Raw genomic sequence first — 27,761 nt, forward strand, 5'->3', positions numbered from 1 at the left:
GTCTGCTGGGCAACAGTGAGAACATTATCCCACCATCCTTTTAAGGCACCAACAAAACCAGTAACAATGAATTTAGCCACAGCCGAATCATCATTACCACTAGCTTTGCAAATGCTTGCATACATTAACATTTTATGAACAACTTCATAAATTTGATATTCTGAAAGACCATCAATATTCCATTCATAAATGGAACGACCATTATAAGAATTCTGATTTTGATAAAAGTCTTCCTCAAAGAGGAGATCTTGAGGAGTAGGTCTTTTATAATAGGTCTTAAAACCTGTATTAGGTTCATTACCAAGTTTATATAACATGGTTTGAACTTTACTGATATCTGGTCCAGACTCAAGATCAGAGTTTTCAGTACTAGAATCTTGGCTAATAGTATTAATCTTTAAATTTTTCATTCTTTCAATGATTAAATTAGCAAAGTCTATATCCTGTTTATCAGACAGTTTAAAGTCTTTGATTTCTGGACTAGGTTTAACATCTACTTCAACAATTTCTTTGTCTTTATTTTTTGAAGTGGATTCAACCTTGGTAGATAAAACTTTAGGTGTATCCTTAAGTTTTTCTTCAATACTACTCAATTGATTATGAATAGTATTTTCAATTCTGATTAATTGACTACCAATAGTCTGAAGACTTAGATTGGTATGATTGTGCTGTTTTATGACGGTAGTTACTGATTTTATTAGGGGCAAATGTTATTTCAACATCTCCCTCAGGTGTTTGGGTTATTTGATTTAAATTCCTGTTCATAATATTGACAGGTGGTACATCATCCTGTACAACCCATTCATGTGGAAAGTCAATTTCTTCCCATTTAATTAACTTCGGAATTGCAATATTAGTAGTCAAGCAATTACTATCTATTACTATAGTCTTGCCTGGTTCACTACGCAGTATTGCGTTAGGAGTCAAGGTATTCATTACCTTATAATGAATCCTATATATTACTGATATTGTCCCAGATCCAGGGAGATAATTATATCCCTGTGTTTGAATATGCAGGGACACGGCCTCAAACAGATTTCTATCTGTCAAAGATAAGGTCAAATTCGGGTAAACATTAAAATAAACCGGTCCATGGCATAAACTAGTTTGGATTATTCCCATTAAAGATGGTAAGAAATCCAAACACCTAGCATCTCGCAAATAGGATAAGATACTGGCATTTAATCCGGCCAAAGTCAAAGGTTTGAATGCTATTTGAATGCATCCAACGTGCAGGTAGTTGTATTTAGATTTTAAATATTTTTCAATATCTTTAAGACTCAAAAGTCTAAGGGTTTTGACTTCTTGGTCAAGTCCGATTGACTGTTCAAGAGTCTTGATATTATTTTGACTAATGAAATCAAAAAATCCTTTTTTATAGATTTTATTTGATTTTATTGCGGGTATGGTCCATTGATTTAATTGTTTAGTTTGGTCAAACTCTTCAATTACGGAGTTCTTTATAGAACTTTCAGTTAAGTCTCGAGAATCCAATTGATTCATTGAATTAAATTAGAGGAAATCATATAGACATAGCATAAATAGCAGATTATGATTTTTAGTAATTTCCTTTAAAATTATATTCTTAAAAATATTTATATATAATCATTAAATTACACGTCTGTCAACGGTTTAAAGGGTATCAAACGATCCTCAACGCCTACCCGGCAACAACGGATCTAAACCCATACGCGACTTGGGTGACGTACCATAATTCAAGGATTATAATAAATTATTTTTAAGTACAAATTTCTAAAAGGAAATTTCTAACTATCATAATTCGGATTTAGTCTATATCTACATATTCTCCTCTAATTCGGATTTAAGCTAACATGGCTCTGATACCAATTATTCAGAAGGATCGTTTAACATAAGAGATAAAGAGAAAACTTACAAAGATGAGCAGAAACCAGACTTAATCTTCAAAATACCGATAAAGAGAAAACTTACAAAGATGGGAGAGCAGAAACCAGACTTAATCTTCAAAATACTTCGGCTTTATTAATCTTCTAGCTTTAATTACAAACTACTATTACAGAGCTTGACAGAGAAGAAACTAAAAACTTGAAAAGGAAAAACTATGATGGCTCTGATACCAATTATTCTCCTCTAATTCGGATTTAAGCTATCATGGCTCTGATACCAATCATGGCTCTGATACCAATACATTTCTATTTTTTTTTTTTTTGATGAAAAAACATACATTTCTATTGATACAACAAATTTAGAGTATTTCAACAAAAGAAACAAATTTAACATATATATAATATAAGTATAAAATAGTTCAACAAAAACAAAAAATATATAAGTATAAAATAAATTCCACTATTCATTTTCAAAGCTTTTTCAACAATTAGACTTGTTTTTTTTTTTACTTGGAAATAAGGGAGACTGTTTCAAGTTTGACTCTTTACTCTTCGAGATCTTCATATGCTTATCTCGGGTTAGATCTTACGGCCAAGAATTAAAATTAGTCTTTCACCCACGAGACAACTCAAACCTCCTCAATCGTTTACAGTGAAGTATTTTCATGGTGACTCTTTCTACTTTCTCTCTCTAAATATTTGATACTCCGGAAGAACTTTCCCAGAACTCTCTTTTTTACATAATTCATCTTCCTTTCACGAGAAACCCTTCTCTCAAATCGGAAAAAGGGAAAAGAAAAAAGATCTCTTTTTTAGTTAGATCTTTAATACTCTATACAGGTAAAGTTAGGTTGTCAAAATTTGACTTCTGATTTCATGAGATTCTTCTTACTTGATTTGCTTTTTTGTTAGTTCTACTTGAATTTCTTCAGTTATTTCTTGATTTTTAGTTCATTAGAAACACTAACTAGAATATGGTCAGATTTGGGGAAGAAAAGTTTTCAGTTTGGTGATATTAGTTTGTGAGTTTTATGCTTAGTTTGATATTTCTTTTCAGATTTAAGGAAATTTCTTTAACTTGATCGAAAAAGATTGAAACTTGAGAATTGAATCTCTTTCTATCTCTAGGATTTGATGATTCTGAATAGAGGCAATTTTGTTTTTGTTACTTTTATTTTGAGGATGAAGTTTTAACCTAAAATTGTTTTTTTTCAGGGCCTCTTAATGTTAAGTAGTTCAAAAGTGTAAAATGAAGGGGCATCATCCTACTCATATTTGAGGGTTCCCAAAGGTTCATTCTTGGAATAGTTAGGGTGTTATATCAAAGATAAGCTAATATCATGAATTTCAGAGATGAGAAGTTTGTAAGGTATTTACCTTTATGCTTACTTGTTTAGTCGTTTCTATTTCGATAATATATATCCTTGAGTTTTTTTTTTTCGAGCTTATGCCAATGGCTGATTTATATAGGATATTGAATTTCTGAAATCTATTAGACGCTAAGCTGTTCCAACAATCATATGGAAAACCATATTTTGAACTTGGAAGTGGTAAATATACCTAGGTTTTCTAAAATGGGTTTTGTTTCCATCTCCCTATTTGTAGTGAAGGAAACTGCTAAGAGAGGTGGATTTCCATGTTATATGTGTAAATAGCATATTTGTCTTATGTTAGTTAAGCATCCCTACTATTCTTGGTGTTTTAACCCGTTAACGCCTATGTGAGATTGAAGTAAACATTGATCTTTCATTGCATCCTTTTTCTTTCTTGAATTCATGGTTGAAGTTTCTTTGAACTCCAATAGTTTAATGCTCAACCCGTCACGCCATTCATGCATGTCTTGATTTTGGTCAGGTTTCAGGATTGGAGTTCAGAGGCATCTATAAATACCGACAGACGGTTAGGAGAAAGTGATGAACTCTATTCAAGAGATTCTGGGTCAAAATCCAATTCTGTTTCAGAAAGGATTCGGAAAACGTTTGCACGGAGCTCTGAAGGGTTTAGAAGTTTTAGAAAATCAGTGAGCTTCGGGCAACAGAGTGAATTGGCAACGGCAGAGTCAAAATGTGTGAGGAGAGTTCTTGATCCTCAAGGACCATTCCTTCAGAAATGGAATAAGATATTTGTACTGTCATGTGTACTTGCAGTCTCCCTGGATCCATTGTTTTTTTATATCCCAGTCATTGACGATAACAAGCATTGCCTTGCTGTGGATAAGAAGTTGGAAACCACAGCATGTGTTTTGCGTTTTTTCACTGACATTTTTTATTTACTTCATATTATCTTCCAATTTCGTACTGGTTTTATTGCTCCTTCTTCTCGTGTATTTGGAAGGGGTGTTTTGGTCGAAGACCCTGTTTTAATAGCCAAACGATATTTGTCATCCTACTTCGTAATTGACATTCTTGCAGTCCTTCCTCTCCCTCAGGTATATACATTTTTTTTAACTGTAAATCTCAAGTTTGAAATTTTTACGAGTTCTTTTGTAGTTCTCAACAAGAGATTAGATATTGAAGTTTATGGAATTTCAAGTTTGAAGCTTTTACGAGTTCTTTATAGTTCTCAACAATAGATTAGATATTGAAGTTTATGGAATTTCTTCTGTTTATAATCCTTCACTCTGAAGTTTCGACTATGTTATTTGGCTGGTGGTTACCACAAGCATGTATTTTATGAGGTTATTTTGGCTATGCAGTTGAAGATTTACTTTTAATTTTTCAGTTGGCAATTTGGTTATCGTTCCCGAACTGAGGGGCTCAGCACCATTGAATACGAAAAACTTGTTACGGTTCATTGTCCTGCTCCAATATGTCCCGAGATGTATCCGTATATATCCACTATATAAAGAAGTCACTAGAACTTCTGGTATAATCACCGAGACAGCTTGGGTTGGTGCTGCTTCAACCTCTTCTCTGCTGCTGGTCAGTAGTCTTGATCGATCGTAGTCTCTCTATCGATCTCTCTCTCTCTCTCTCTCTCTCTCTCTCTCTCTCTCTCTCTTTCTCTCTCGTCTCTCTCCTCTCTCTCTCTCTCTCTCTCTCTCTCTCTTCTCTCTCTCTCTCTCTCTCTCTCTCTCTCTCTCTCTCTCTCTCTCTCTCTCTCTCTCTTCTCTCTCTCTCTCTCTCTCTACTCTCTCTCTCTCTCTCACTCTCTCTCTCTCTCTCTCTCTCTCTCTCTCTCTCTCTCTCTCTCTCTCTCTCTCTCTCTCTCTCTCTCTCTCTCTCTCTCTCTCTCTCTCTCTCTCTCTCTCTCTTCATCTTCTTGCATAACTTGTAAATAATGTAGCATAACTTGTAAATAATGTAGCTAACTCACTTTTGCATCATCTAGAAGCAGCAACAGAATTGGGAATTTTTTCCTTTTTTCTACTGACCCGTTTTCATAATTGGTCCATGAATGTACTGTTTAGATATATGGAGCCCTCTGGTACCTCTTCTCGATCGAAAGGGCGGATACTTGCTGGAGGAAGGCCTGCAAGAACACAAGCGGTTGTGATATCTCGGATCTATATTGTGGAGATTCTACCATAACAGACAGAAATTCATTTTTAAATGTTTCTTGCCCCATCGTAGATCCAAATACTACTCTATTTAATTTCGGAATATACCTTGATGCTCTTCAATCTGGTGTGGTGGATTCAAGAAATTTTCCGGAGAAATTATTTTATTGCTTATGGTGGGGTCTGCGAAGTCTGAGGTTTGTGCATATAATTTGCACCTAATTGCAAAACAATCAACTATTTTGCTTCTGTATCTAATGTGTGAAGTGGTTGCATTGTTTTTGACAGCTCCCTTGGTCAAAATCTTCAAACAAGTACTTACGTATGGGAGATTGTCTTCGCTGTCTCAATTTCCATCTTTGGCTTGGTCTTGTTTGCCCTCCTTATTGGAAATATGCAGGTTAGCCTCGATTTCTGTGTCATAATTCGATGCTTATTGTATGGGTTGCACAGTCTTCCAGTGACATTCATGTCATAGCTACTTTTTTCAACGAGAACAAGAACGATGTATTGATAATATAATATGTGGATAGCTGCGAGTGAGTAGTTACTAGATGTCGATGTAGTACCTCTCACTTAAATGTGAAGTCTCAAATGAGAAGCGAAATTCCAGTTTTTCCTCTTAGCTCATAAAGACGTAAATTGTCAAAATTAATTTTTTTCCCCTTTGAAGGTGGTTCAATTCCCTTTTGGAATGCCTCACAAAATGGTATGAGGTAGCATATACGAAGTCTATTCGTTGTGTCGGAGTTGGTAGGGGCCCTGAGACTATAAGGGGCCCTGAGACTATATCAGGTGACAAAATCTCTCGGTCGAGCCCAATTTACATTTGTGGCACTAACAAAAAAGCTCCGTATCTTCTTTACCGATTCTTTTTCCTTTTTACACAGATCCACCCAAGTTCCACCCAGTCTTTTTAGATTGTCAGTTGTTGGGATCCTGTTAAGACACCAGGTTAAACTTGGAGGTATTCTGCCTCCCATATCCATGGCACCAGAATGTCGACAAACTGGTCCTTCCTTATTATAGCTAAAACCTAAAAGTTTAAGCCTGGAATGATCTGGGCAATTATTAGTTCTCGGGTCTGTATTCCTTTCCATGTACAACGGACTCCAAAATGTATATACATATATATTTATATATTGCAAATTTGAATCCTCTGGGCCCAATAAACTTTTTGAATCTTATTGACCAAATAGAATCGACCTTGTGCCATTGTTAACTTAATGCCTATAAGAGATCCCAAGGAATTCCACGAATTCTTGTTGCTCGTCCTTGTTTCTAGGTTCATTGATGATATCATATTACCATCATGTGTTTCTATTTTTCCTTCTCTTGAGCTAAAGTTTTTTTTTGTTTGTTTGACCTTTTACAGACATATCTCCAGTCCAACACTGTAAGATTAGAAGAAATGAGAGTAAAACGGCGAGACGCAGAGCAATGGATGTCCCATCGTTTGCTCCCTGAGACCCTTAGGGAGCGGATTAGACGGTATGAACAGTACAAATGGCAAGAGACGAGAGGGGTTGACGAAGGGAATCTGCTCTGCAACCTTCCGAAGGACCTAAGAAGAGACATTAAGCGTCATCTGTGTTTGGCTCTACTCATGAGAGTGAGTATTAACTGTTCTTTTGTTTCAAAAGATTTTCTTCCATTTTAGGTTCAGGTGGTAAACTTTTTCCGGTCTTTTATTCTTCTTAAATTAGGTTACTGGGTTTAAATCAAAACTAAAATTGGTCTTATCTTATGAAAGTTTTGAACTTCCCATGCAACCTAAGCAGAGGAACCCCGTAAGTTGCCCATTTTTCCACTCCCTTAATTTTCTTTTTTTCTATCATAGGTGCCAATGTTTGAGAAAATGGATGAGCAGCTATTGGATGCAATGTGTGATCGTCTAAAGCCAGCTCTATATACGAAGGAAAGCTACATCGTCCGGGAGGGTGACCCTGTCGATGAAATGATCTTCATAATGCGAGGAAATCTATTGACTGTCACCACCAATGGTGGAAGAACCGGCTTCTTCAACTCCGAATATCTTAAAGGTGGTGATTTCTGTGGAGAAGAGTTACTAACTTGGGCTCTTGATCCTCATACTTCTTCCAACCTCCCCATCTCAACTCGAACTGTTCGAGCTCTGACAGAAGTCGAAGGGTTTGCTCTAGTAGCAGACGACTTAAAGTTTGTAGCTTCCCAATTTCGGCGTCTTCATAGTAAGCAACTCCGACACACTTTTAGGTTCTACTCGCAGCAATGGAGAACTTGGGCAGCTTGTTTTATACAAGCAGCGTGGCGTCGGCACTGTAAGAGAAAACTGGAGGATAATCTTCGAGAAGAAGAGAATAGATTGCAAGATGCATTGGCTAAGGGGAGTGGAAGCTCACCGAGCCTTGGTGCAACCATTTATGCTTCTCGTTTCGCCGCTAATGCTTTACGTGCTCTCCGTCGAAACAAGTTAGCGCGAAAAGCAAGGGTAGCAGATAGATTACCTCCATTAATGCTTCAGAAGCCAGCTGAACCTGATTTTACTGCTGAAGATGATTAGTGAAGTAATAACAACATATCTTCTCCCAAGTGATTTCTGGTTTTGGCATTAATATATGTAAAGATTGAAGCAAGAAAGCTCAAGAATCCAAAAAAAAAAAATAACTAAGTTTGATCGAGTTTGTTGTAATCTGTACTAAAATTATCTGTATAGTATGTGGGTTTGTGAGGTCATACTTTGCTGTGTTCTTTCATTGATTACTTCACCTTTCTATTTTTTTCAATATGTTTAATTATATGGATCTTTTATCTCTTGTCTTGTTTTGTGAGTACTGAATCTAGAAATCCACTACTTGAATGGAACTTAAAATTGTATATTGCATCTAAAATTTAGCAAACAAATGCACCATTAAATTGAGTTTCATTCCCATTTGAGAAGAATAACAATGAAATTGAGTTTTGAATTACTCGCCTCGAAACCCTAACTAGTTACGTCTCTGAACTTGAAAACAGCGAATGGGTTCTTGGCTCTTCTACACCACAAAATCAATGTTCACTTTTTCATACTGGATGTTAGTAATTTGTATCGTGTAGCCTGCCGTATCGATTACCACCTGAGTAAGTAACTCGAACTCAATGAGTTAGAAGTATAGAATTTCACTTCAGCCAAAACCTTAATAGATAGACTTCTCAAGATCACCAACCAAGTTAAGAGCAATAAACAGAATGGTGGCAAATGTCATCAAAAACAAATATGAGTACATTGATATTCAAATGATCAGATTTCCTCTCTACAAAGTGAGTCAAATGAGTGAGTGGAGCTTTGAGTCTCATATTCTACTCCTCATCCTCACAAGCTTAGCTAGTGTTTCCTGAGCTGCCAATGTCTGGGCATGGTTATGGCCAAGCATCACTGTCCTAATACTAATACAAGTTCTACATAACTCTTCACCACTGTCAAAATGACCTCCTCTCAATAACAATTTTGACCTAGTTTCAAGCAATATTGCCTTCAATAGCATCACATCTTGCCATACATATTCATCCACCTTCTGATTACAATCTAATTTCTTCTTCTTCTTCCAACATAGAGAACCATGACACCAATCTTGTACTTGTGAAGCAAACGACTTCTCGACCTCCTCGAGTACGTTTGTGCAAACTTTTAGAAGCTCCAACGCCGAGTTACACCTTGAAAACATCATGAAAGCTTGTAAAGCGAGAGGGAGAGCCGTGTTCTTGATAAATATAACCATATCATTGGCTTTCAATTGGACTAGTGGGGGTTCGGACTTGAACCCGAATACTAGAAATGCAGAAGCCCATAGATGGTCCAGGTTCACCACAGGATGGCCCATCTGCCTCACACATTCGACTGTGGCCTTGGCGGACGAGAAACCTCCTTTTAGTTTCGCAAATGATTGTGTGATGGGGTGGAACTGAATCCAACAGCCTGGTCGTTTTGTAGTTCTTTTCGCTAGGCCTAGTTTTACTAGAAGAAGAGCCGAATCAACTTGGGTCTTTCTGATTTGGGCTGAACAGCAAGTGGAACAACAGCACCGAGCCAGTTTCAGGCATTTGGTCCATATGCCGAACTGTTTTCTTTTTGCAGGTATCTTCTTAGCTGTAACGGACAAAACATTCACTGAAATAGGTGCAGGAGCAAACCAAGCACCTGCAAGAAGCATCCTAGAAGCTAATAGGTTTCTTCTCCCTCTACTTTGTTCCAAGATAGTAAAGCAAAACCTCAGAACTCTTACCAGAAAAGGATTGTTCTTGAAAAACTGTTCCTCTCCTGCTCCCTGTGGAGAACTCGCGGAATTTTGATCATCAAAGGGGACTAGGTTCACGGCTTCATATAGCGCAGAGGGGGATATGTCAAGCTCACAGAGCATTGACCCAACAACCCACAACCCAAAGCTCGACCGGCCCAGCCTTTCTTCAATGGTTTTGAGAATTTCCAACTCCTCGGTCGGATAATCTTTTATCTTTCCTCTAATCAAAACAGTAGCATCAGACAAGGACAAGGGTGGGAGATTCAATAAGTCTAAATTCATAATGTTTGGAAGTCTAGTGGTGATGATCACATGGGATGCCCCTGTGTTTCTAGGAATCAAATCATGTAAATCTTTACCTTCCCACCATTCCTTCTCCGTCTCAAGATTATCGATAATTAACAAGTATGGCATATCACGAAAAATCTCTCTCTTAACTCTCTGAAAAGCTTCAAACTCTTGCTCCTCAAAGCTTCTAATTCTTCCTCTTTCCTTCTCCGCCTCAGTACTCACATCCAATCCCAAATTGATTGATAGGTTTAATATGTTCTGTCTGAAATACCTAGCTTCTCCACCTACCCACAAAACCATCTTGTATCTTTGACGATATCTATACGCAAATTCCAATGCCAACTCCGTCTTCCCCATACCCGATACTCCACTTATAGCCACCACACTACTAAAACTCTTCCCACTCCTTGACTTCTTGTTCTTTGGTCTCTTCGATGTGCTTCTTCGAATAACAGGTTCAATCCAAGCCTCTAAAGTAGGCTCTTTGGGATTCTTCATCTCCATACTAATATATCCACCTCCTCTACTTCCAACACTATCACTCTCTTCGTCCGCTAATAAGCCCTCTGAAATACCATCTAGTCCTCCTTTTCCCACCGCCATTGGCTTCGAACAATCTTGTTGTTGTTGGTGGTAAAAACAATCCCCACAACTTCCGAAAAATGTAGTCTCGATCTCCATTAGCTCCTTATCTCTTCCTACGAAGAATCGGTTCCTCCGAAATGGTAATTCATCAAGACCTTCTACCTCTCTTTCGGCATCACTACTCCTACCCAACTTTGCTCTTAAAATCCCAGATGCTCTAGATACACAACTCCTCCAGTTACTTTCATTGCATTCCAACTTGAATTCCTCGAACTTCACTAACCCATCAATAGCTTCTTTCCAATCCTTTTCATCTGAATTGTGATTTAAAAGACTAGTAATCTCAGTCTGGTCTGTGTCAAACAAGATAGGGATAATGTTCTTCTTCTGAGAGAAGAACCTAATCTCTTCAATACTGTATGGATTAAGAAAACTGTAACTTGTAACAACTACAACACCAAAAGTAGCAGAACAAATTATTCTATCAGCAATCTCATGACTTTGATTATCTGAATACTTAGCTCTATCAGCAACAAAACAAGCTATACCCAAATGTTCAAGTTCAGATTTAAGCCATTTGCAAAATCTTAGGAGATTAGGGTTTTGACCATGAAATCCAATATAAACATCACAACTTCTAAGTTTAGTGTTATTTGAAGAAGGAGAAACAGACCCACCTTTGGCAAAGGAAATTCTAGGAAAAGAGAATGAGATTCTAGGAGGAAGATTTGAATCAGGAAGACAAGTGACTAATTTGAGTTTTTCTTCATCAGTAGTTGGGTTTTCAAGAAAATCATATCTTTCAGGTGGAGGGGTATAGGAAGTACTAGGTATGTCATCTGAAAGTGACCCACAATAGGAAACTGGTGGGGAAGGAGATAGGTTGTGGGTCACTAGATATTGTTGTTTTTGTTCCTGTTTTTGTGGTGGTGGTGGTGGGAAGGAAGAGGTGGTGGAGGAAGGAGGAGGTAGTGGTGGTGGTGATTTTGGGTGGTGGTTGTTGTTGTTTGGGAGAACCAACCTTGGAGAAATGTAAGGAGATTGAAGGGCAGAAACAAAAGCAGAGGAAGGAGGAGAGACAAGAGAAGGAGAGTTATAAGGAGAAGAATCAATAGAGCTCTTGAAACTTGGGCAAAGTAATAAATGTGAAGGAGGAAGAAGAGGGGAATCAGATCTCTTACCAGCTTCAAGAACAACAATGTCACTTCTGCTACTATTACTACTACTACTTGGACTAGTTGTTGTAGTTGATGATGTCTTAATGGTTAGAGGCTTAATAGTTGTTGCTGAAGAATACCCATCTCTCTCATCACAAGTTTCAGATACTACTGATACACTTGATGATGAATCCATTAATGAAAGCTTGGAGAAGAAGAATCTATCTTAGTTTCATTTTGGGGATTTAAGTAGTAATATCAGATCAGGAAACATAAAGAAGAAATAGCAGATACCCATTATGAAATTTGATTAGATTTTCATTATTAGCAAATACCCATTTCTCATTAATGTAAAAAAGATCAATCTTTTCGTTATCTAAAGAGAGATAGAAATGAGATTATAAATCAAACAGAAAACGGTAAAAGGAAACAGGAATCAGAATCTGTTCTATTATCGGACCAAGTAAAAAGGGGGGAACTGAAAAGGGGAAAGAGAAAGAAAAAAAGACCCACAATTATGAACCTTTTTCTTACTCCTCTTGTTAACTCTAATTGTCACTTAGGCCCATCTAATTAAGATTAGCTCTCTCCTCTGTTTCTCTCTCCTCTGTTTCTCTCTCTACACAGCCAAGAACAAGCTGTAGGAAAAGGGAATCTAAAATGCATGGTATTGATCTGTAAGGATTTGAATTACTATATAAAAAGTAGTAGTATATAAAAAAGCAAAACAATGTCTTGAAAGAGGAGAAGGGTCATTAGCCATGGAAAGACTTGAGCTTTATACTAATACAAATAGTTTATGATTTTCTCTCTCTATCTATCTGATATACTTGGGAATAGGGAATGCTTTGGCTTTCTTTTTGTTTCTTCATCAATTGGAGTAATAAACTAACATTCAAATATACAATAAAATTTTATAGAATGCAAAATTATGGAGTACTAGAGATTTATGTGTATGTGTCATCAATAGGGTTTAAAAATGTTAAATTGAAAGTCTATTATAGATCTAAACGAAATTAACAGTTCTTGTTTTTTTTACAAAGTTTCTCTATCGATTTTTTTTTTCTCTCTCAATCGACGGTTGATATCAATTTAGTATAGACTTAGATCTACTTTTGTACTTTATTCTATAAGTTTTCATATCATTTTGGGGTTTTATGGCATCTATGGATATTGTGGTGTATTGTGTGTTTGTATTGGTGTGTATAGTTTATAGTTTTTCAAATATTGGGGTAATGAGTCCACACAGGACTTAGAGAAGAGAGAGATGTCACAAGAAAGAACTCAGAGCTTAGGGAAAGCAACCTGTCTTCTGGTGCATAACTCTCCCTCTCTTCATTTACTTATAATTTCAGGTTTGACTACTCCACTAAAGTTTTTAGCTGCAAATCTGTCACTTATTATTGCTAGCTTAGGGAAGTTATATAGGGCAGTGCAGTTTTTACAAATCCACACCTCATCCTTCTTTGACTTGGTCCAAAGTAGGGGTGGCAATGGGTACTCGTTTACTCGAGAATCGAACCGAGACCCCGAGTCTTAATGGGTAGGTTTTGGATATAGAATTTAGATCCATTAAAGAAAGCGGGTCTTAAATGAGACCATATTACGAGACGGGTCTTTATCGGGTATATCCGTCGGGAACCCGACGGATAATGGGTACCCGAGATAATACGAAAAACTACCCTAGATTATATAGTATTCTTGTACGTCAGGGTTTTCTCACCAAGTTGTGAAATTTCTCAAATCTCCATTTTCTTGGTTGAAAGCTAGTTTATAAAATATAAAGGTGAGTGAGTTAATATAACATAAAGGTTAATTTCTTCTTTCTTGATTCCCCTAATCTCTAATCTCCTATACTCATCAACTATTATACCCGGGAGATTTGCTTATTTAAGGATTTATGTCGTTTATTGTATTTCTTTTCACTAGATTCATGCAAATTCTTCTACTTTAAGAAATATTTGGTATACTCTTGTGAATACCCAATTGGTGCCCGATACCCGTTGGGTACCCGAGAATTTTAAAGGTTCCGGTTCTGGATCCTTTGATTGAGGTACCGGTACCGTCAAGAACCGAAACCGCTACAATTTATAGGTTCCGGTTCTGGATAGTTAAATATCTGAACCGGAACCGACCCGTTGACACCCTAGTCCAAAGATTTCGACCAAGCCTTTGTTAAACCCACTATTGAAGAAGAATATGTCTAAGGAACTGGAGAAACAGTTTCATATGTCGGCAATTATTCATTAGTGAAAGACAAAGTGAGATCGAATAAGAGAAAACCAACGAGTCATAAAAGACGTAGAAAGAGATGTAGATCGAAAGAGAGAGAGAGTCCATCTTCCTTTCTTTTCCCATATTCCATGTCTTCTCTCCTATCTCTTTATAAAATTTACTGTATCTACGTAAAAATAGACGATTATCCGTTTTTTATAACGCTTATAAAATTACATACTGCTTATACATGGTGAAAAACATATGATATTTCAATTAGCAAGTGATTATCAGTCACTAAGTGGTATCATTTGTAAATGGAAAGAAATCAAACACTCCCGAAATGGAAGACAGATGCAAAGAGGGTGGGAGACGGGGAGAGACAAATCGAGCGAGAAGAAGAAAATTTGAGTGGGAGAGAGAGAAAGAGAGGAGAAAAGAACGCGACGTCAACAGGTTCTTGTATGCCGCTTGCCGTTCGCCTTTATTTCCTATTGAAAACTTCTCTTTTCTTTTTCTTTTTTACAAAATGGATACACTAGTTGCGGGCGAGTAAATACTGATCTTATTTTGGGTGGACTTCACTTCTTTCTGTGTGTGCTCATAGCACATTCTTTGTTGTTTCAGTAGCATTAAAACTAGGGAGATCAACCAGCAAACCCAAGACCAAGGCCCGTAATAAATTGGGTGTGGTTCATGGCAGTCTCAACGCTTACAAACCCAGCCACTAGCTAAACCTAGACGAATCCAGAGGCCCAGATAACCCAAACCATAATGGGCCCAGTTTGAACAGCCCAATTCCCGGCAGCTATAACCTCTAACGAAGTACTTATAGGACTCCGATTGTGACAGTCCCATACATCAACTGATCATTACTTTCAATTTGGATGCTCACAAACTTAATAAGAGCTACGACTATGCTTGATCAATAGTGGGTTCAAATTTTCAATTGTCGGAGGCGTGGTTTAGGTAACCCGACAAAAAAAAAGCACATGCTATGTTCAAAAAATAGACACAGGGGACTGGACATGTGAGACAGTGAGAGTAGTCTCAAGTTGACAAAACAAAGTTGCGTACTCGTTTAAACATTATATAGGTCACCTTTCCTCGTTACCAATTGATATTTAGTTAGATATCTACAAACTTACTAATAATATAAATAACTCTCCTTGAACGCTTAACGATCTAATAAATTTCACGATTATAAAATCGTCAAATGTCAATGTATACTATATAGTAAATAATCATGTCATAAACTTCTCTTGCTCTAACACAAAAACCGATGAATATTCCAAAGAACTTGAGACCTTCCCATAAATTCGATGAAAGTGCAAGATCCCTTAAATAATTTCTAAATAATTATTTTTGAATTTTACTAGGGTCGGGCAACCCGTGATGGCTGGCATTGCAACATCTCTGCGCAGTCGGAACCAGAGTTTACGGTGATGGCGGGCTGTTGCCGGTTTGACTTATTACTCCAACTTCCAAACCCGTTTTTGTCGGTGGGTTTCTAGGCTTAACGGGTGAGTTTTTTCGGGTTACCCGATCTCACTAAAAATGTGAATCATAACTGTCAGAAATAAAACATGGGAGTGATTTATTTTATTATATATCCTCGAAAATTGGTTGTGCTCTAGATTTCATAATACTAAAAATCTGCTCAATATATATATGTCATGTCAAATCATTTTTTCTATAAAATATTCCATCTTGATACTTGTTGTATGAGAGTAATAGAAATATCATTTTTATGAAATTCTAATATTTATTGTTTCTTGACGCTTTAGATAATATATATCTATTTTTAATCAAAAAATAATTTTGATCTACAAGACGATTTTGCTATTAACTTAGCTCAATAAAACAAACTTTAATTTATTACTAATTGTAAAAAAAAAAAAGAATTAAACGAGTTTAGGTTAAGATTCGCTATTCTTACATTGTTGATCAATCAAATTGACCTAAATATGATCATTAATTTTGAACCGTGGTGATTTAATTCAATTGTTTTCACCACATTAAATATTTAAATAATGGTAAATAGTTTCTAAAATAATAAAGAAAAATGAAGAATAATAAAGAAATAATTGTAGATATTTGGGGGCAAAAAATTAATAGATAGATCCATGCATGTGAAGAAATATATTTTGTGATATAAATTCCTCCCTGACATTTGGCTGTCAACTTAATCCCTCTTTCCCCTCTCTTTCAATTGGCATTGAAGCTAACAAATCAAAGCCCACAACTCATACCACAATAATTAAACAAATAAAAAAGAACAATCTAAGAACACAATCAAGACCCATGAGCATACAAGGAAATAACAGGCTTGACACATTGGTATTATTATTATTATTATTATTATTATTATTATTATTATTATTATTATTACTTTATGTTGTTTTTTAAAGTTTATTTTTATTTTTGAAAGCAAAACAAATACAAATGCCGTGTCGTTTATGGACGCTTTTAGGTGGTCAAGAGTGATTAACACTTCTCAGAAGCTTTCCCTGAACGAACGGTTAGAAAGTATAAACTACAAATTGTACATTTATGTAATAGCTACAATATTTTGTTCTCGGGTCCACCACTCTTTGGGGTAACGGTTGGACACTCCTCTTAAGTCCATGAAGTCGTGGGATCGAGTCTCGGTGGAAGCAGTTTTCCATCAAGATTTATCCTATGTAATTTAGGCTATAAATAATGTAGTAATTTATCGGGTTGTAGGCCTCTTTGTTGTTGGACTTTAGGCCTCTTTAATGAAAGGGAATTTGATGAAAGGGAAATGAGTATATGGTCCGTTTCCTTCAACTTTTTGCATAAAAAGCACTTGTTAACCAATGTTATCGTTCGGTTCATCAAGTAATTGGTATTTTATGAAAATTGCGGACCAAATAAAAAAGGCCAACGCTCTGGGGAAAGCTAAATAGTTTCCGGGGTGTGAAATTTTAAAGGGAATATGTATAATTTTAGAAATTTTCCGGGGAAATAAATTTTAAGGGGAAATAAAAAAAACACTCCACCTCACCTCACTCTATCTCCACCTCACCTCACTCTCTCTCCACCTCACCTCTTTCTCTTCTCCGATTAGGTCGCCGGCCGGAAAAATTTTCGGCCGGCGACCAAGAACACAAAAAAAAAAAAATTTGCACTCTCTCTCTCTCTCTAGAAACTCCGGCGAAGGGTGAGGTGGAGAGAGAGAGAGGTGAGGTGGAGAAGTATTGTGCTTTCCCCCTAAATAAAATTGTCAAACAAAATTGACCAATTTTTTACCACGTCTTCATATCCCGGAAACTATTTAGCTTTCCCAAAGCACTTGCCATAAAAAATAAGGTTAATACATCATATAATCCTTCCAATTTGTGATTCAATTAGAGATGATCATAGTATAGAGCTTTCCAATTTTGTGGGGTCGGAGATGCACTCAATGTCATTGTCTTGAAGGAATCATGCACAAATGCATACCAGATGGGTCAATGTCTTGTCCACTCCTTTTTATTCTTCCCTCCCCCCCCCCCCCCCCCCCCCCCCCTAATATTCTCAAGCAGTACTATATCTTGATAAGATAATGAGTTTCTAATCTTGCATTTTAAGTAAGTGTTTGTTCGAATTGCTGAATATAATTCAAAGAACAAAGATAATAAAGTGACAAAAGGTATAGAATGGTTTCCATCTCTTTCATACTTTTTTTTAGAGGTCCTAGGTTTTTTCGGTAAATGGATGGTCTATATGTGTTTGTGGTGTTTTGTACTTAACAATAATAATCTTGGTACAAATTATCCATGTATCTGTAGTTTTTTTTTTTCGTTGCAAATGTGTCTACAATGGTAATCAGGTTGCAGTAGATTCAGAGCTAATTGTTTGTTACATGTTGTATCATAAATTGAAACATCGTAGTTAATTCTCACATTTTTGTGAAACTATTGGTTTTACACCTAAATTTTCATCTAAATGGATAAATTTTCTTTTGGGATAGGTCACTTGGCAAACGGGACGAATTAGAACTAGATGTACAAATCTGAACAACAAACGTGTTAAGTATGCTTTATATATCCGTCTCTTTAGGTAAAGAAAAGAAATCAATGTTAGAAGAGGCTTAAACAAAGTCTACTTTATTTTCGAATCGACTCTCTCCACTGTGATTGATTTTTCCACTCTCGATCAACAGCTGATTCATATTTAGGTATCTAGTTCTATTTTTGTAGCATCTTCTATTATTTTTCAAAAATAAAAAACATCCTTCCACATGCATATGCTTCCACTTGTAACGGTTTTTAGGTTCTAAAAGAAATTGAAACAAATGATTAATTAATTATTATTTTGTTTTGGTTTGAAAGAGCTGCCAAGTATCAGATCTCTTCTGAGTTGCCTTCTTACTCCCATAAGTCCATATATAGTGAGTGCCTTAAAACTCCTAACATCATCTCTCACACACACACTTTCTCTCTCTACAACTGCAATCCTTTTGTTTGTTTGGTGGGTTTATTCAGAAGTTTCTCTGATAAACCACACCAACATTACAAAAAAAAAAAAAATCAATTAATTTTGCAAAAAGAGTTGGTCTTTTTGTACTAATTCTAATTTGTTCTTTGATTTTTTGTTTGGGTTATAATGGAAAAGCTTCAAAAACCCATTTTCATGGCCTCTTTGTTTATGCATGTATTGATTCTTTTGGTTCCATTGGCCTCAGCTGGTCATAATTATGGTGAAGCTCTTAGTAAGAGCTTATTATTTTTTGAAGCTCAAAGGTCTGGTTATCTTCCTTCTAATCAAAGAGTTAAATGGAGGGGTGATTCTGGTTTAAATGATGGTAAAGCTAGTGGGGTAATCTTTTTTTTCTCTCTCTCTCTCTCTAGCTAGATGTGATTATTTCTCTTTCTCTATAGATGTCATTTTCTCTCTCTAACCCAATGGAATGGGTGATTGAATTTGTTTAGGTGGATTTAGTAGGAGGGTACCATGATGCTGGAGACAATGTGAAATTTGGGCTACCAATGGCATTCACAATAACAATGAAGGCATGGGGTATAATTGAGTATGGGAAACAATTGGCTGAAAGTGGTGAGCTTGAAAATGCCCTAGATGCTGTTAAATGGGGTACTGATTACTTCATTAAAGCTCACCCTGAACCCTATGTTCTTTATGGAGAGGTTTGCTTTCTTCTTCTTCTTCTTCTTCATCAAAGTTTACTTCTAATATAATAATAATGTTTATTTTGTTCTAATCATTTTAATAACAAGTTAAAATTAGGGGTCTACATATCCATTCAAATTGAACACAATAAAATTAGTTATATATTGATGGTAATTGATTGTTTGATGCAGGTTGGAGATGGAACTACAGATCATTATTGTTGGCAACGACCAGAAGATATGACAACTGATCGTAGAGCTTATAAAATAGATAAGAACAATCCTGGTTCAGACCTTGCTGGTGAGACTGCAGCTGCAATGGCTGCATCTTCTATCGTATTTCGTCATACTAATCCTTCTTACTCTAACGTGCTAGTTACCCACGCTAAACAGGTTTAACTCTCTTCACTACTTACGTTCTAATTATTAGTTATACATTTATGTTGCAAATTAGTAGTAGTACTTTAGCTCTGAAAATTGATTTGATGATCTGAATTTAAACTACATAATTTTAAAATCGTAAAAGAAAAAAAAAATTGGAGTGACATTTTAAAATCATAATGCAAATCAAATTCTTATAGTAGTAATATTTGAATTTGAATATATTTATTAAATAATATCTCTTCATAATATTTAGCAAATTTGACATTACCACTTCTACTAGTTTTAATGTGTGTCAGGCTGACAGTTTATGTTAGATGTTGTCTAACGTGCGCTTCTAGCGGTAACGGCGTTAATTATTAGGCTTCACGTCAGTGAGGAGAGATTATAACGGCGGGTATCTTGGGACATTTTAATGGGGGGTTCATTTAATGATCTCACTCATATGTCATAACTGGTCAATCTCAACCCTTGATCTTATATTCTATCTCTAGATCTGACCTATTCTTTTGACTTCAGTTAAGAGTAGGAAATATCTGTCGTAACCCACGTGGAGATACGTGACGGTGCCGATTTTGTGGGCTTAGTTATTGGGCCTGGCCCATATCGTTGTGCCTACTGCGTCTGATGAAAGGAGGCTTGGGCCTTAAGTAGGCCCGGTTACAGTTTAGTTATTTACCCATCAGCAGGCCCATTAGAGTATTATGACTTTGTGCAAGGTGAATGGATAAAATAACAATCAAAGAGATGATTTTAAATAATGGTATCTTTTCTTTTCAGCTCTTCGACTTTGCTGACAAATACAGAGGAAAATATGACAGTAGTATTCCGATAGCTAGAAAATACTATCAGTCTTACAGCGGTTATGCAGTAAGTAAAATAGTCTTTTTCTTTCCCTCTTCAACTAACGAATAAATGTAAACCTGATTTATATCATGATTCGATTTTGCAGGATGAGTTGTTATGGTCAGCCGCTTGGTTGTTTCAGGCAACCGAAGACGAATACTACCTGAACTACTTGGGCAATAATGCCGATGCTTTCGGTGGAACCGGTTGGTCTATGACTCAGTTCGGTTGGGATGTTAAGTATGCTGGTACCCAAACTCTCGCTACTAAGGTACAAATTTTTGAGTCTCTTTCAAATTGGATTAGTTTAGATTGGGCCATGCCACGTAAATGGGCTATGCCAGCCCATTTCTACGCTGACATTGCCCATTGTGGAAAAATGCCGAGCAAGTACTGAGAAAGCATCCCAAGAGCTAGGAAACAAGCGAAAAGAAAGAAACATAAATGGGTTTTTTTTGATAATTTGACTCCATTTTGTTTGAGTTTCAGAAATGAATTTTCGAAATGTTGAACTTGTAACTTAGCTTACGTACTTGTTTTGTTTGTCTGCAGTTTCTCTTTGAAGGTAAAGTGAAAAACAACTTACCCGTTTTCGAAAAACTCCAAAAGAAAGCAGAGTATTTCATGTGTGCTTGCCTTGGAAAGGGTAGTCGAAATGTTCAGAGATCGCCAGGAGGCCTTCTCTATAGACAACGATGGAACAATCTACAATTTGTAACGAGCTCCGCTTTTCTACTTACTGTATACTCTGATTATCTTGTCGCGACTGGTAAAAAAAGCGTCGAGTGTTCATCGGGCAATGCTTCTCCATCCGAGCTTTTTGATTTCGCCAAGTCTCAGGTAATTCATTAGTAATATACTTGAACTAAAGATCTGTTAGACCATCAAGTGAATCTCCTTCATGACAATCTTTCATTTTAGGTGGACTATATACTTGGAGATAACCCTAGAGCCACGAGTTATATGGTTGGGTATGGAGTAAATTACCCACAACAAGTTCACCATCGAGGTTCTTCAATCGTTTCTTATAAAGTCGATAAATCATTTGTTACTTGTCGAGGAGGTTATGCTACATGGTATACTCGTAGGGAAAGTGACCCGAATGTTCTTACTGGGGCAATTGTTGGTGGACCTGATGCTTACGATGATTTTGTCGACGAACGAGAAAATTACGAGCAAACGGAGCCCGCTACATACAATAGTGCTCCTCTAGTTGGTGTGCTAGCTAGACTTAATGGTGGTCATGGTGGATATAAACAACTTCTACCAGGTAAACTCACCTTACTTGGCTTCTCGTTATACTTTTTTTTGGGGTTTTCTTTGTTACTTGGTACTAATAATATGATTTTGTGTTCAAGTAGTTGCTTCAGCACCTCAAAGGATCGATGAGAAACATACTCCCTCACCAGAAAAATCGACTCCAACCCCAGCAAGAAAACAAACTCCTGCCTCACCAGAAAAACCGACTCCAGTCCCAGAACGAAAACGGACTCCTTTCCCAGGTAATCTATCATACATCATACTAAGATAATCTAGGCTCATGATGAGTTTAATCGAACGATAAAGGAGAAAATAGTGTCATATTACTCTAGCTTCGAATTTAGGATCTTCGATAAAACATACGAATAACATCCAAATTCAAAGAACACTTTATTTAGTTGAATTTTGTATATCAGTTAATTGAGTAACAAATGACTTTCTGTTGTGCAGTTAATTCTTCGCCGATAATCGTCACAGAAAAGGCAACACATTCATGGGACTTCAAAGGGAAGACATACTACAGATATTCCACGATGGTGACTAATAATTCTAGGAAAACACTCAAAGATCTTCAACTTTCCATAACAAAACTCTATGGTCCTATATGGGGAGTCACAAAATCGGGCAGTTCCTACACATTTCCACCATGGCTTAGCTCTTTATCTGCTGGTAAAAGCCTCGAGTTCGTGTACATCCAATCAAGTTCTCAAGCTGATGTCTCAGTCTCTAGTTATAACTTGGCGTGAACCGAAAAAGATCAACCTCAAATATGAGAAGAAAGTAGTTACTCCAATTTCGTTAACTTTCTCTTTCTACGGGTTTAGGTTAGAAGTTGTGCAGCTATACAAGATTGAGAAGTCGAGAGTGACATAAAGAGAGGTTTGGTGCTTTTACTGATGAGGTTGTAAGCTCTACAACTTGTCAAACCAAATTATGTTTCTCTATTCTTCTCCTAATTTAGTTGTGTTATTCATTTTCGATGTTCTTTCTATGTTTGAGATTAGTTACTCTGATTAACTCAATATAAACGAGTAAGACTGGAAGGAAATCCTCAATATATGGCATAAAAAGGTAAAGAGTATTAATATTTACATCACCCAAGTCTTAAATTTTCCGCTAAATTATAAGTTTATTATAAGATGTTCAATTATGCAGATTAATAAGCTACAATATATCATGAAACACAGATTCTCTGAGATGATTTCTGAAAATTTCCAAGCATGCTCACCTCCCTTCTCATAAATGATGGGATGGCAAAGGCTGCAGTATGCATCTGTTCAATAAATATAGTGCGACAACTTATCAGTTTCTTATTATTATCATCGTTTAAGATATTCGACCACTTGATATGACAATAGACAAATGTCAGGATGAGCATCTTACTTGCCGACCAATTTCGGCTCAAGCAGAAGCAAGTCGAGCAAGACTATAACTGGGGGTTAGGTTGGGTTTGGGTGTCTTGGTTTGGTTGGTCTTGACAGATGCCCTTAGGGTCCACCATATAGCGAGCTTGTAGTATATTCACACTATTTTGTGATGATAATATTATAACATCACGTAGGATTAGTCAGCTACATTCCAACAGGTCTGAAATATTCGAGCCGAACCCAAACTGAGCCAGTATATTAAGTCTGGTTTGCCTTGGACAGTTCGTCCCATTGTTTCCTACCCGATGAAAGAAAGTCCGATCAGTATACATACTTTTTGGTGATAATATCACATATGGTTAGTCGGTTAGGTTTGATCAGTTCTAAATTGTTCAAGATTTCGAGCAGAAATCGAACTGGGAAGGTTTGGTTTGGTTTGGTTTGGTTTAGTCTAGTTTGGTTTGGACAGTTTGGGCTATTGTTTTGTACCCATATGAAAGAAAGTACGTTTAATTTGGTTTTAGTATAGAGAAGAAAAGATGTACCTCTGAGTTGTAGAACCTGAGTTCCCTTTGGAATTTGACTGCACCTTCTACCTTCTCAATTGGATTCACAGGGTGTAAGAAATCAACTGCTGGTCCATCAGTTGAGCATACCAGAAACCCAATCACGCCACTGTTGTCATAAAATAACAACAAAATTTAACACATTTTCAATTACTGATAATTCTATTTACATAAAAGTGCATTTACAAACACCGAAGATATAACAGAAGTTATGGATGATCATTTTGTAATGTGTGTGAGTAGTTGATTGGTTGATTTACCTTGGGTATGTAGGAACACTAGTCCAAGCATAGTGAACAGAACCTTTGAATGTCTCACGGCAAACAGAGATCATATCTTGAATAAGATGAGTATGAAGCCACATACTTTCGGCCATGTTACAAAGAACACCACCTGGTCTTAATGCCCTTGCAGCTGCCTCAAAAAATGGTCTCTCTACTAGTTCTTGTGCAGGTCCTACATGAATAGTGGTTGGATTAAAAAACGCAAAATTATACAATGTTATATATATATATATATATATATATATAAAGAGAGAGAGAGAGAGAGATTTTGGGTTCTGGGTGAGAAAAGCTGCTAAGCTTTTAACACACGTTTTTTTTCCTGCACACCTTTAGCTCGATGAAATAGCTACTTGACGAAGCATGAAAATTCGACTTATGATATATGTAGTTTTCGTGATAACCAAACTACCTCAGAAAGAAATTTCGGAAGCCCCCTCGTTTAAAATGAGTCATTTTGTTGTTATACTTGAGCAAATAGGCTATAAAAGGAAATTCAATTAGAACAGAGGAATTTCAACCTACCAACAGGATCAGATGAATCCACAATAACTGCGTCGTACTTCCCTTTAGCTGAAATTCGTAAAAACTCTGCACCTGTTCAAGTGAAGTCAGTATTAAAGGAGTGACAAACCAACTAGTAAATCTAAGCTGTCGTGAAAATGTTAATAACTATAGACATTGTATGCGTTAAATCATACCATCACCAACGTGGAGATGGACACGAGGATCCTCAAAACCAATGGCTAAATCTGGAAAGAACTTCTTGCTCACCTACAATAGCAACAAATACAATCACTAAGAAAGAAATAATGTCATAAACACTTACAAAGTGGATTAAGAGAATATAAAGCAAAATTACATCTATAACCATCTTGTCTATCTCACAGATATCAATTAGCTCTACAGATTTATGGCGAGAGATTTCCCTCAGAACGCCACCATCGCCGCCACCAATCACCAGAACCTACATTTCAGATATAAATTTAGAAACCACAATTTAGCTAACGTTAATTGTTATATTACTAAAAACCAATGGAAAAGAAATTACGTTTTTGGGGGACGGAATAGAACAAAGCGGAAGGTGAGCTATCATCTCTTGATAGGCACATTCATCTTTCTCTGTCAACTGAACAATACCATCAAGCACAAGCACTTTTCCATATTTCAATGACTGCAGGCAGAAAGCAAAGAACAACTTAAAGAAGATTGAAATAATTACCGGAGATATTAGTTGTAGGAGAAGAAAGCAGGTATTATATATTAATATTAAATACTGAATGAAAGAAATATGACCTCAAATACTAATATCTCTTGGTACTCAGATTTTTCCTTGAATAAGATCTTTTCAACCTTTATCGAATGGGCTTCCCCTACAAACACGAAAATACAAGTAATTTAAAATGGAATCCACGTTAAAATGATGGAACTATCCAGAGACGAAAATAACAGTTTGAATTTAATAGGAACCATGAAAAATGAATCGAACGCCCCAAAAAGAGAGAAAAAAAAAAGAATTGTTATCACATCTCTAACCTGTTTCATAAAGAGAAGCAAGGGAGGTATTTCTTACTGGTTTCATTCAAACTCTGCAAGTTAATACTCTTCTCACCAAGAGCCAAAGAGCGAACTATGAACCACGCCATATTATTAAGAAGGCTAAACTTCCACATATATATATATATATATATATAGCTATATTTTTGGCGATGTAAATCCGTAAGTCGGTTAGTGAATATCAACTCCCTTAAACATAAATGAGAGCCTTTAAGACAACAGGTATGCTCACATGTTCGTTAATTGGGATTTGTCAGGGAATTTCCTAAAGACGGAACTCATAAGCTTCGAAGGACAACAAAGGCGTGTTCGGCTTGGTAATTTGACCCACTCCCATACCCATAGTAACCCGTACAGGATAGGAAGGACTAAGACATAGAGCTAAAATCACACAATATCCTCACAAAAGATACAAAAACAAAACACAATCACCGCTTGGATTTCGGTGTATGTACCAGCTTACGATAACTGAATAAAATACAGAAGTGGAAATTCATCAAAGAGAAGCTTACCTGGCCACATAGGGTTGTTATAATAAACATTACGAACTCCACCTGTAATAGTAAACAAGATGAAATTATCCAACAATATAAAATCCTAAACAAACATAACTTTACCAGCAATAAAGTTAAAAAAAATGAAAGAAATCTTAGAATATTACTTGAATCAGTAATTTCTGAGAACCACCCAGCAACCACTGTTTCATGGCACTTTACATCAGCATCTGCTATTGAAGATCTTGCTTTCATGCAACAAGAAGGAATTGGTTTCTCTGTACAGCTTTTGCTTGTTCTATTCACATCCATCTTCTTCGCTTTCTTTCTTTTCTTTTCCTAAAGTAAAAGAAAGACTTTATATCAACTAGTACTAGTAGTATCTATAATAATAATACAACTAAAGGGAAAAAAAACTTCAAATTTTCATCTCTAGGGTTTTTAGCATTAGATTTATGATCGTTCTAGATAGATTTCAGAGAAAGAATCTTCAAATTTGTAAACAATTTTTTTTAGAAACTGGTGACTTAAGAGATTTTAGTCAGGAAAAGAAAGAAAATCACATTTTAACTAGGAAAGAAATCCAAATTTAATAAACATAACTTTACTAAATTACTACTACAAAATTTTCATATTAAATCCCATCAAAACCCTCAAAGAAGAGGTTTCAAAAAAACCCTCAGAGAAGAAGAAAAGGTTCAATTTTTTTTTTTAACAAACCAGTACCTCGATTATCACTTAAACCTAACTAAGCGAAGGAAGTAGATAAACACGTTTCCTGTCTAATCACAATAACAATAAGAGAAACAACAATTTCGTTTCAGTACTAATAATTTGTTAACCCAATCAAAAGTTAAAAGCAATTTATCAGAAAAAATCACAGTGATCGAATAGTTTCACTTTCATTTACTATATTCACAAGGATCGTTATTAATTTCGGGCATCTTCGTCTTAGAGAGAGAGAGAGAAAGAGAGATGATTACAGTCACAGAGGCAGAAACAAGATCTTCTTTGAATTCAGAATTGATTCCAGTTCGATCAGATTTTAGAGAGAGAGAGAGAGAGAGAGAGATTGCTTGGTTTTAATGGTTACGGAAGTCTTCTCGGGGTAGCGGGAAAAAGGAAAACGAAGAGCTTTTGAAGCGGGCGAGGGTAAATATGTAAATATACTATTTTCTTTCAAGAAGGACTTGAATGATCTTTGATACTGAGACGAAATTGTTTACTATTGGGGCCGTTGATTTCCCATTATCATATACAAACTATGGCCGGCCTCGTCCTCTAAACCAATTGAATCTACCCACGTTCTAAATTGACCTCCCGTTATTATTTTTCAAATTCGATACCTCGCGTTCTATAAGGAGAATGATACTATGCACGGCACGTATCCCGACAGGATGACGTGTTGGGCCATGATTTAAAGAGAAATTTTTTCACTCTTTCTCTAGATCATTGCTCGACAAGTCATTCCGTCAGGATTCGGTTGGGATTCGTGTCGGACATGGCGCCATTTTCCTATGAAAAAAGGTTTCACTAGTTTTCTTTTCTTTCACGTACCCTTATTCGAGATGTTTCTATCAGAGATAGTATCCGGGTGGATAGGGATTTGGAGGATATTTGGACATTTTATGATATTGTGAGACATTTTTTATAGACAAAATATTTTTGAAACATTATGATATCTGGACACGTTTCTCATTGAACACGCTAGAGATAGGTGGGTTTTAGGCACATTTTATTAATGTGTGATGGGTAAGGTATGGCATATGGCTATATGGTTACGTGTGTGGCTGAGCTAAAAATGTCATTGTCTTATAAGTTGAGAAAGAAGAAAGATTATTGAAGAGCTTTTAATGGGCCACAGGGAAAATGTACAAAGATAAAACTTTTGTTGTTCTTTTTCTTTTTTTGATGAAGAAACTTTTTCTGTTGAGATGAAAGAAAATAATTGGTGGCATGGTTGTTCCCATTTCAACAAGCTACTATAGTGGAATATGTGATTTTCCTAGC

General features: G+C 36.3%; 4 protein-coding genes across 14 annotated transcripts; 2 read left to right on the plus strand and 2 right to left on the minus strand.

The window, feature by feature from the left end:
• Positions 1-2,398: 2,398 nt before the first annotated feature.
• On the plus strand, positions 2,399-8,079 carry LOC147552862 (cyclic nucleotide-gated ion channel 1-like). The gene is made up of 8 exons (XM_086667343.1): positions 2,399-2,705; positions 3,081-3,234; positions 3,720-4,301; positions 4,594-4,796; positions 5,273-5,561; positions 5,653-5,764; positions 6,740-6,976; positions 7,205-8,079. The coding sequence occupies exons 2-8, from the start codon at positions 3,206-3,208 to the stop codon at positions 7,904-7,906; spliced, it is 2,154 nt and encodes a 717-aa protein (XP_086523469.1). The 5' UTR covers positions 2,399-2,705; positions 3,081-3,205; the 3' UTR covers positions 7,907-8,079.
• A 508-nt stretch (positions 8,080-8,587) lies between these two features.
• Positions 8,588-12,520, minus strand: LOC147552863 (P-loop containing nucleoside triphosphate hydrolases superfamily protein). The gene has a single exon (XM_086667330.1). It carries the CDS (start codon positions 11,847-11,849, stop codon positions 8,676-8,678), a length of 3,174 nt encoding a protein of 1,057 aa, XP_086523456.1. The 5' UTR covers positions 11,850-12,520; the 3' UTR covers positions 8,588-8,675.
• Positions 12,521-17,673: 5,153 nt separating this feature from the next.
• Positions 17,674-22,582, plus strand: LOC147552864 (endoglucanase 6-like). 8 transcript variants are annotated; one of them, XM_086667336.1, is made up of 11 exons: positions 17,674-18,050; positions 18,205-18,263; positions 18,586-18,691; positions 18,805-19,017; positions 19,192-19,392; positions 20,161-20,250; positions 20,333-20,497; positions 20,779-21,066; positions 21,148-21,496; positions 21,588-21,728; positions 21,937-22,582. In XM_086667336.1, the coding sequence occupies exons 4-11, from the start codon at positions 18,862-18,864 to the stop codon at positions 22,230-22,232; spliced, it is 1,686 nt and encodes a 561-aa protein (XP_086523462.1). In that variant the 5' UTR covers positions 17,674-18,050; positions 18,205-18,263; positions 18,586-18,691; positions 18,805-18,861; the 3' UTR covers positions 22,233-22,582. The 8 variants fall into 8 exon arrangements, with proteins under 8 accessions (XP_086523462.1, XP_086523461.1, XP_086523459.1 ...); XM_086667335.1 differs by having other exon boundaries at positions 17,958-18,050; positions 18,609-18,691; positions 21,585-21,728; XM_086667333.1 differs by lacking the exon at positions 17,674-18,050 and having other exon boundaries at positions 18,129-18,263; positions 18,488-18,691; positions 21,585-21,728.
• Positions 22,525-27,368, minus strand: LOC147552865 (spermine synthase-like). Of its 4 annotated transcripts, none has more exons than XM_086667340.1 (11): positions 27,309-27,368; positions 25,919-26,090; positions 25,770-25,811; positions 24,997-25,073; positions 24,752-24,874; positions 24,563-24,667; positions 24,402-24,474; positions 24,226-24,297; positions 23,680-23,875; positions 23,399-23,528; positions 22,525-22,759 (listed from the first exon to the last, which is right to left on the minus strand). In XM_086667340.1, the coding sequence occupies exons 2-11, from the start codon at positions 26,061-26,063 to the stop codon at positions 22,661-22,663; spliced, it is 1,062 nt and encodes a 353-aa protein (XP_086523466.1). In that variant the 5' UTR covers positions 26,064-26,090; positions 27,309-27,368; the 3' UTR covers positions 22,525-22,660. The 4 variants fall into 4 exon arrangements, with proteins under 4 accessions (XP_086523466.1, XP_086523465.1, XP_086523468.1 ...); XM_086667339.1 differs by lacking the exon at positions 27,309-27,368 and adding an exon at positions 26,735-27,079; XM_086667342.1 differs by lacking the exon at positions 27,309-27,368 and adding an exon at positions 26,478-26,524.
• Positions 27,369-27,761: the final 393 nt, after the last annotated feature.

This window comes from Eschscholzia californica, unplaced genomic scaffold (genome assembly GCF_041429995.1).
Source record: "Eschscholzia californica isolate CP2 unplaced genomic scaffold, dmEscCali1.0.p SCAF_3, whole genome shotgun sequence".
NCBI classification, from domain to species: Eukaryota; Viridiplantae; Streptophyta; class Magnoliopsida; order Ranunculales; family Papaveraceae; genus Eschscholzia; species Eschscholzia californica.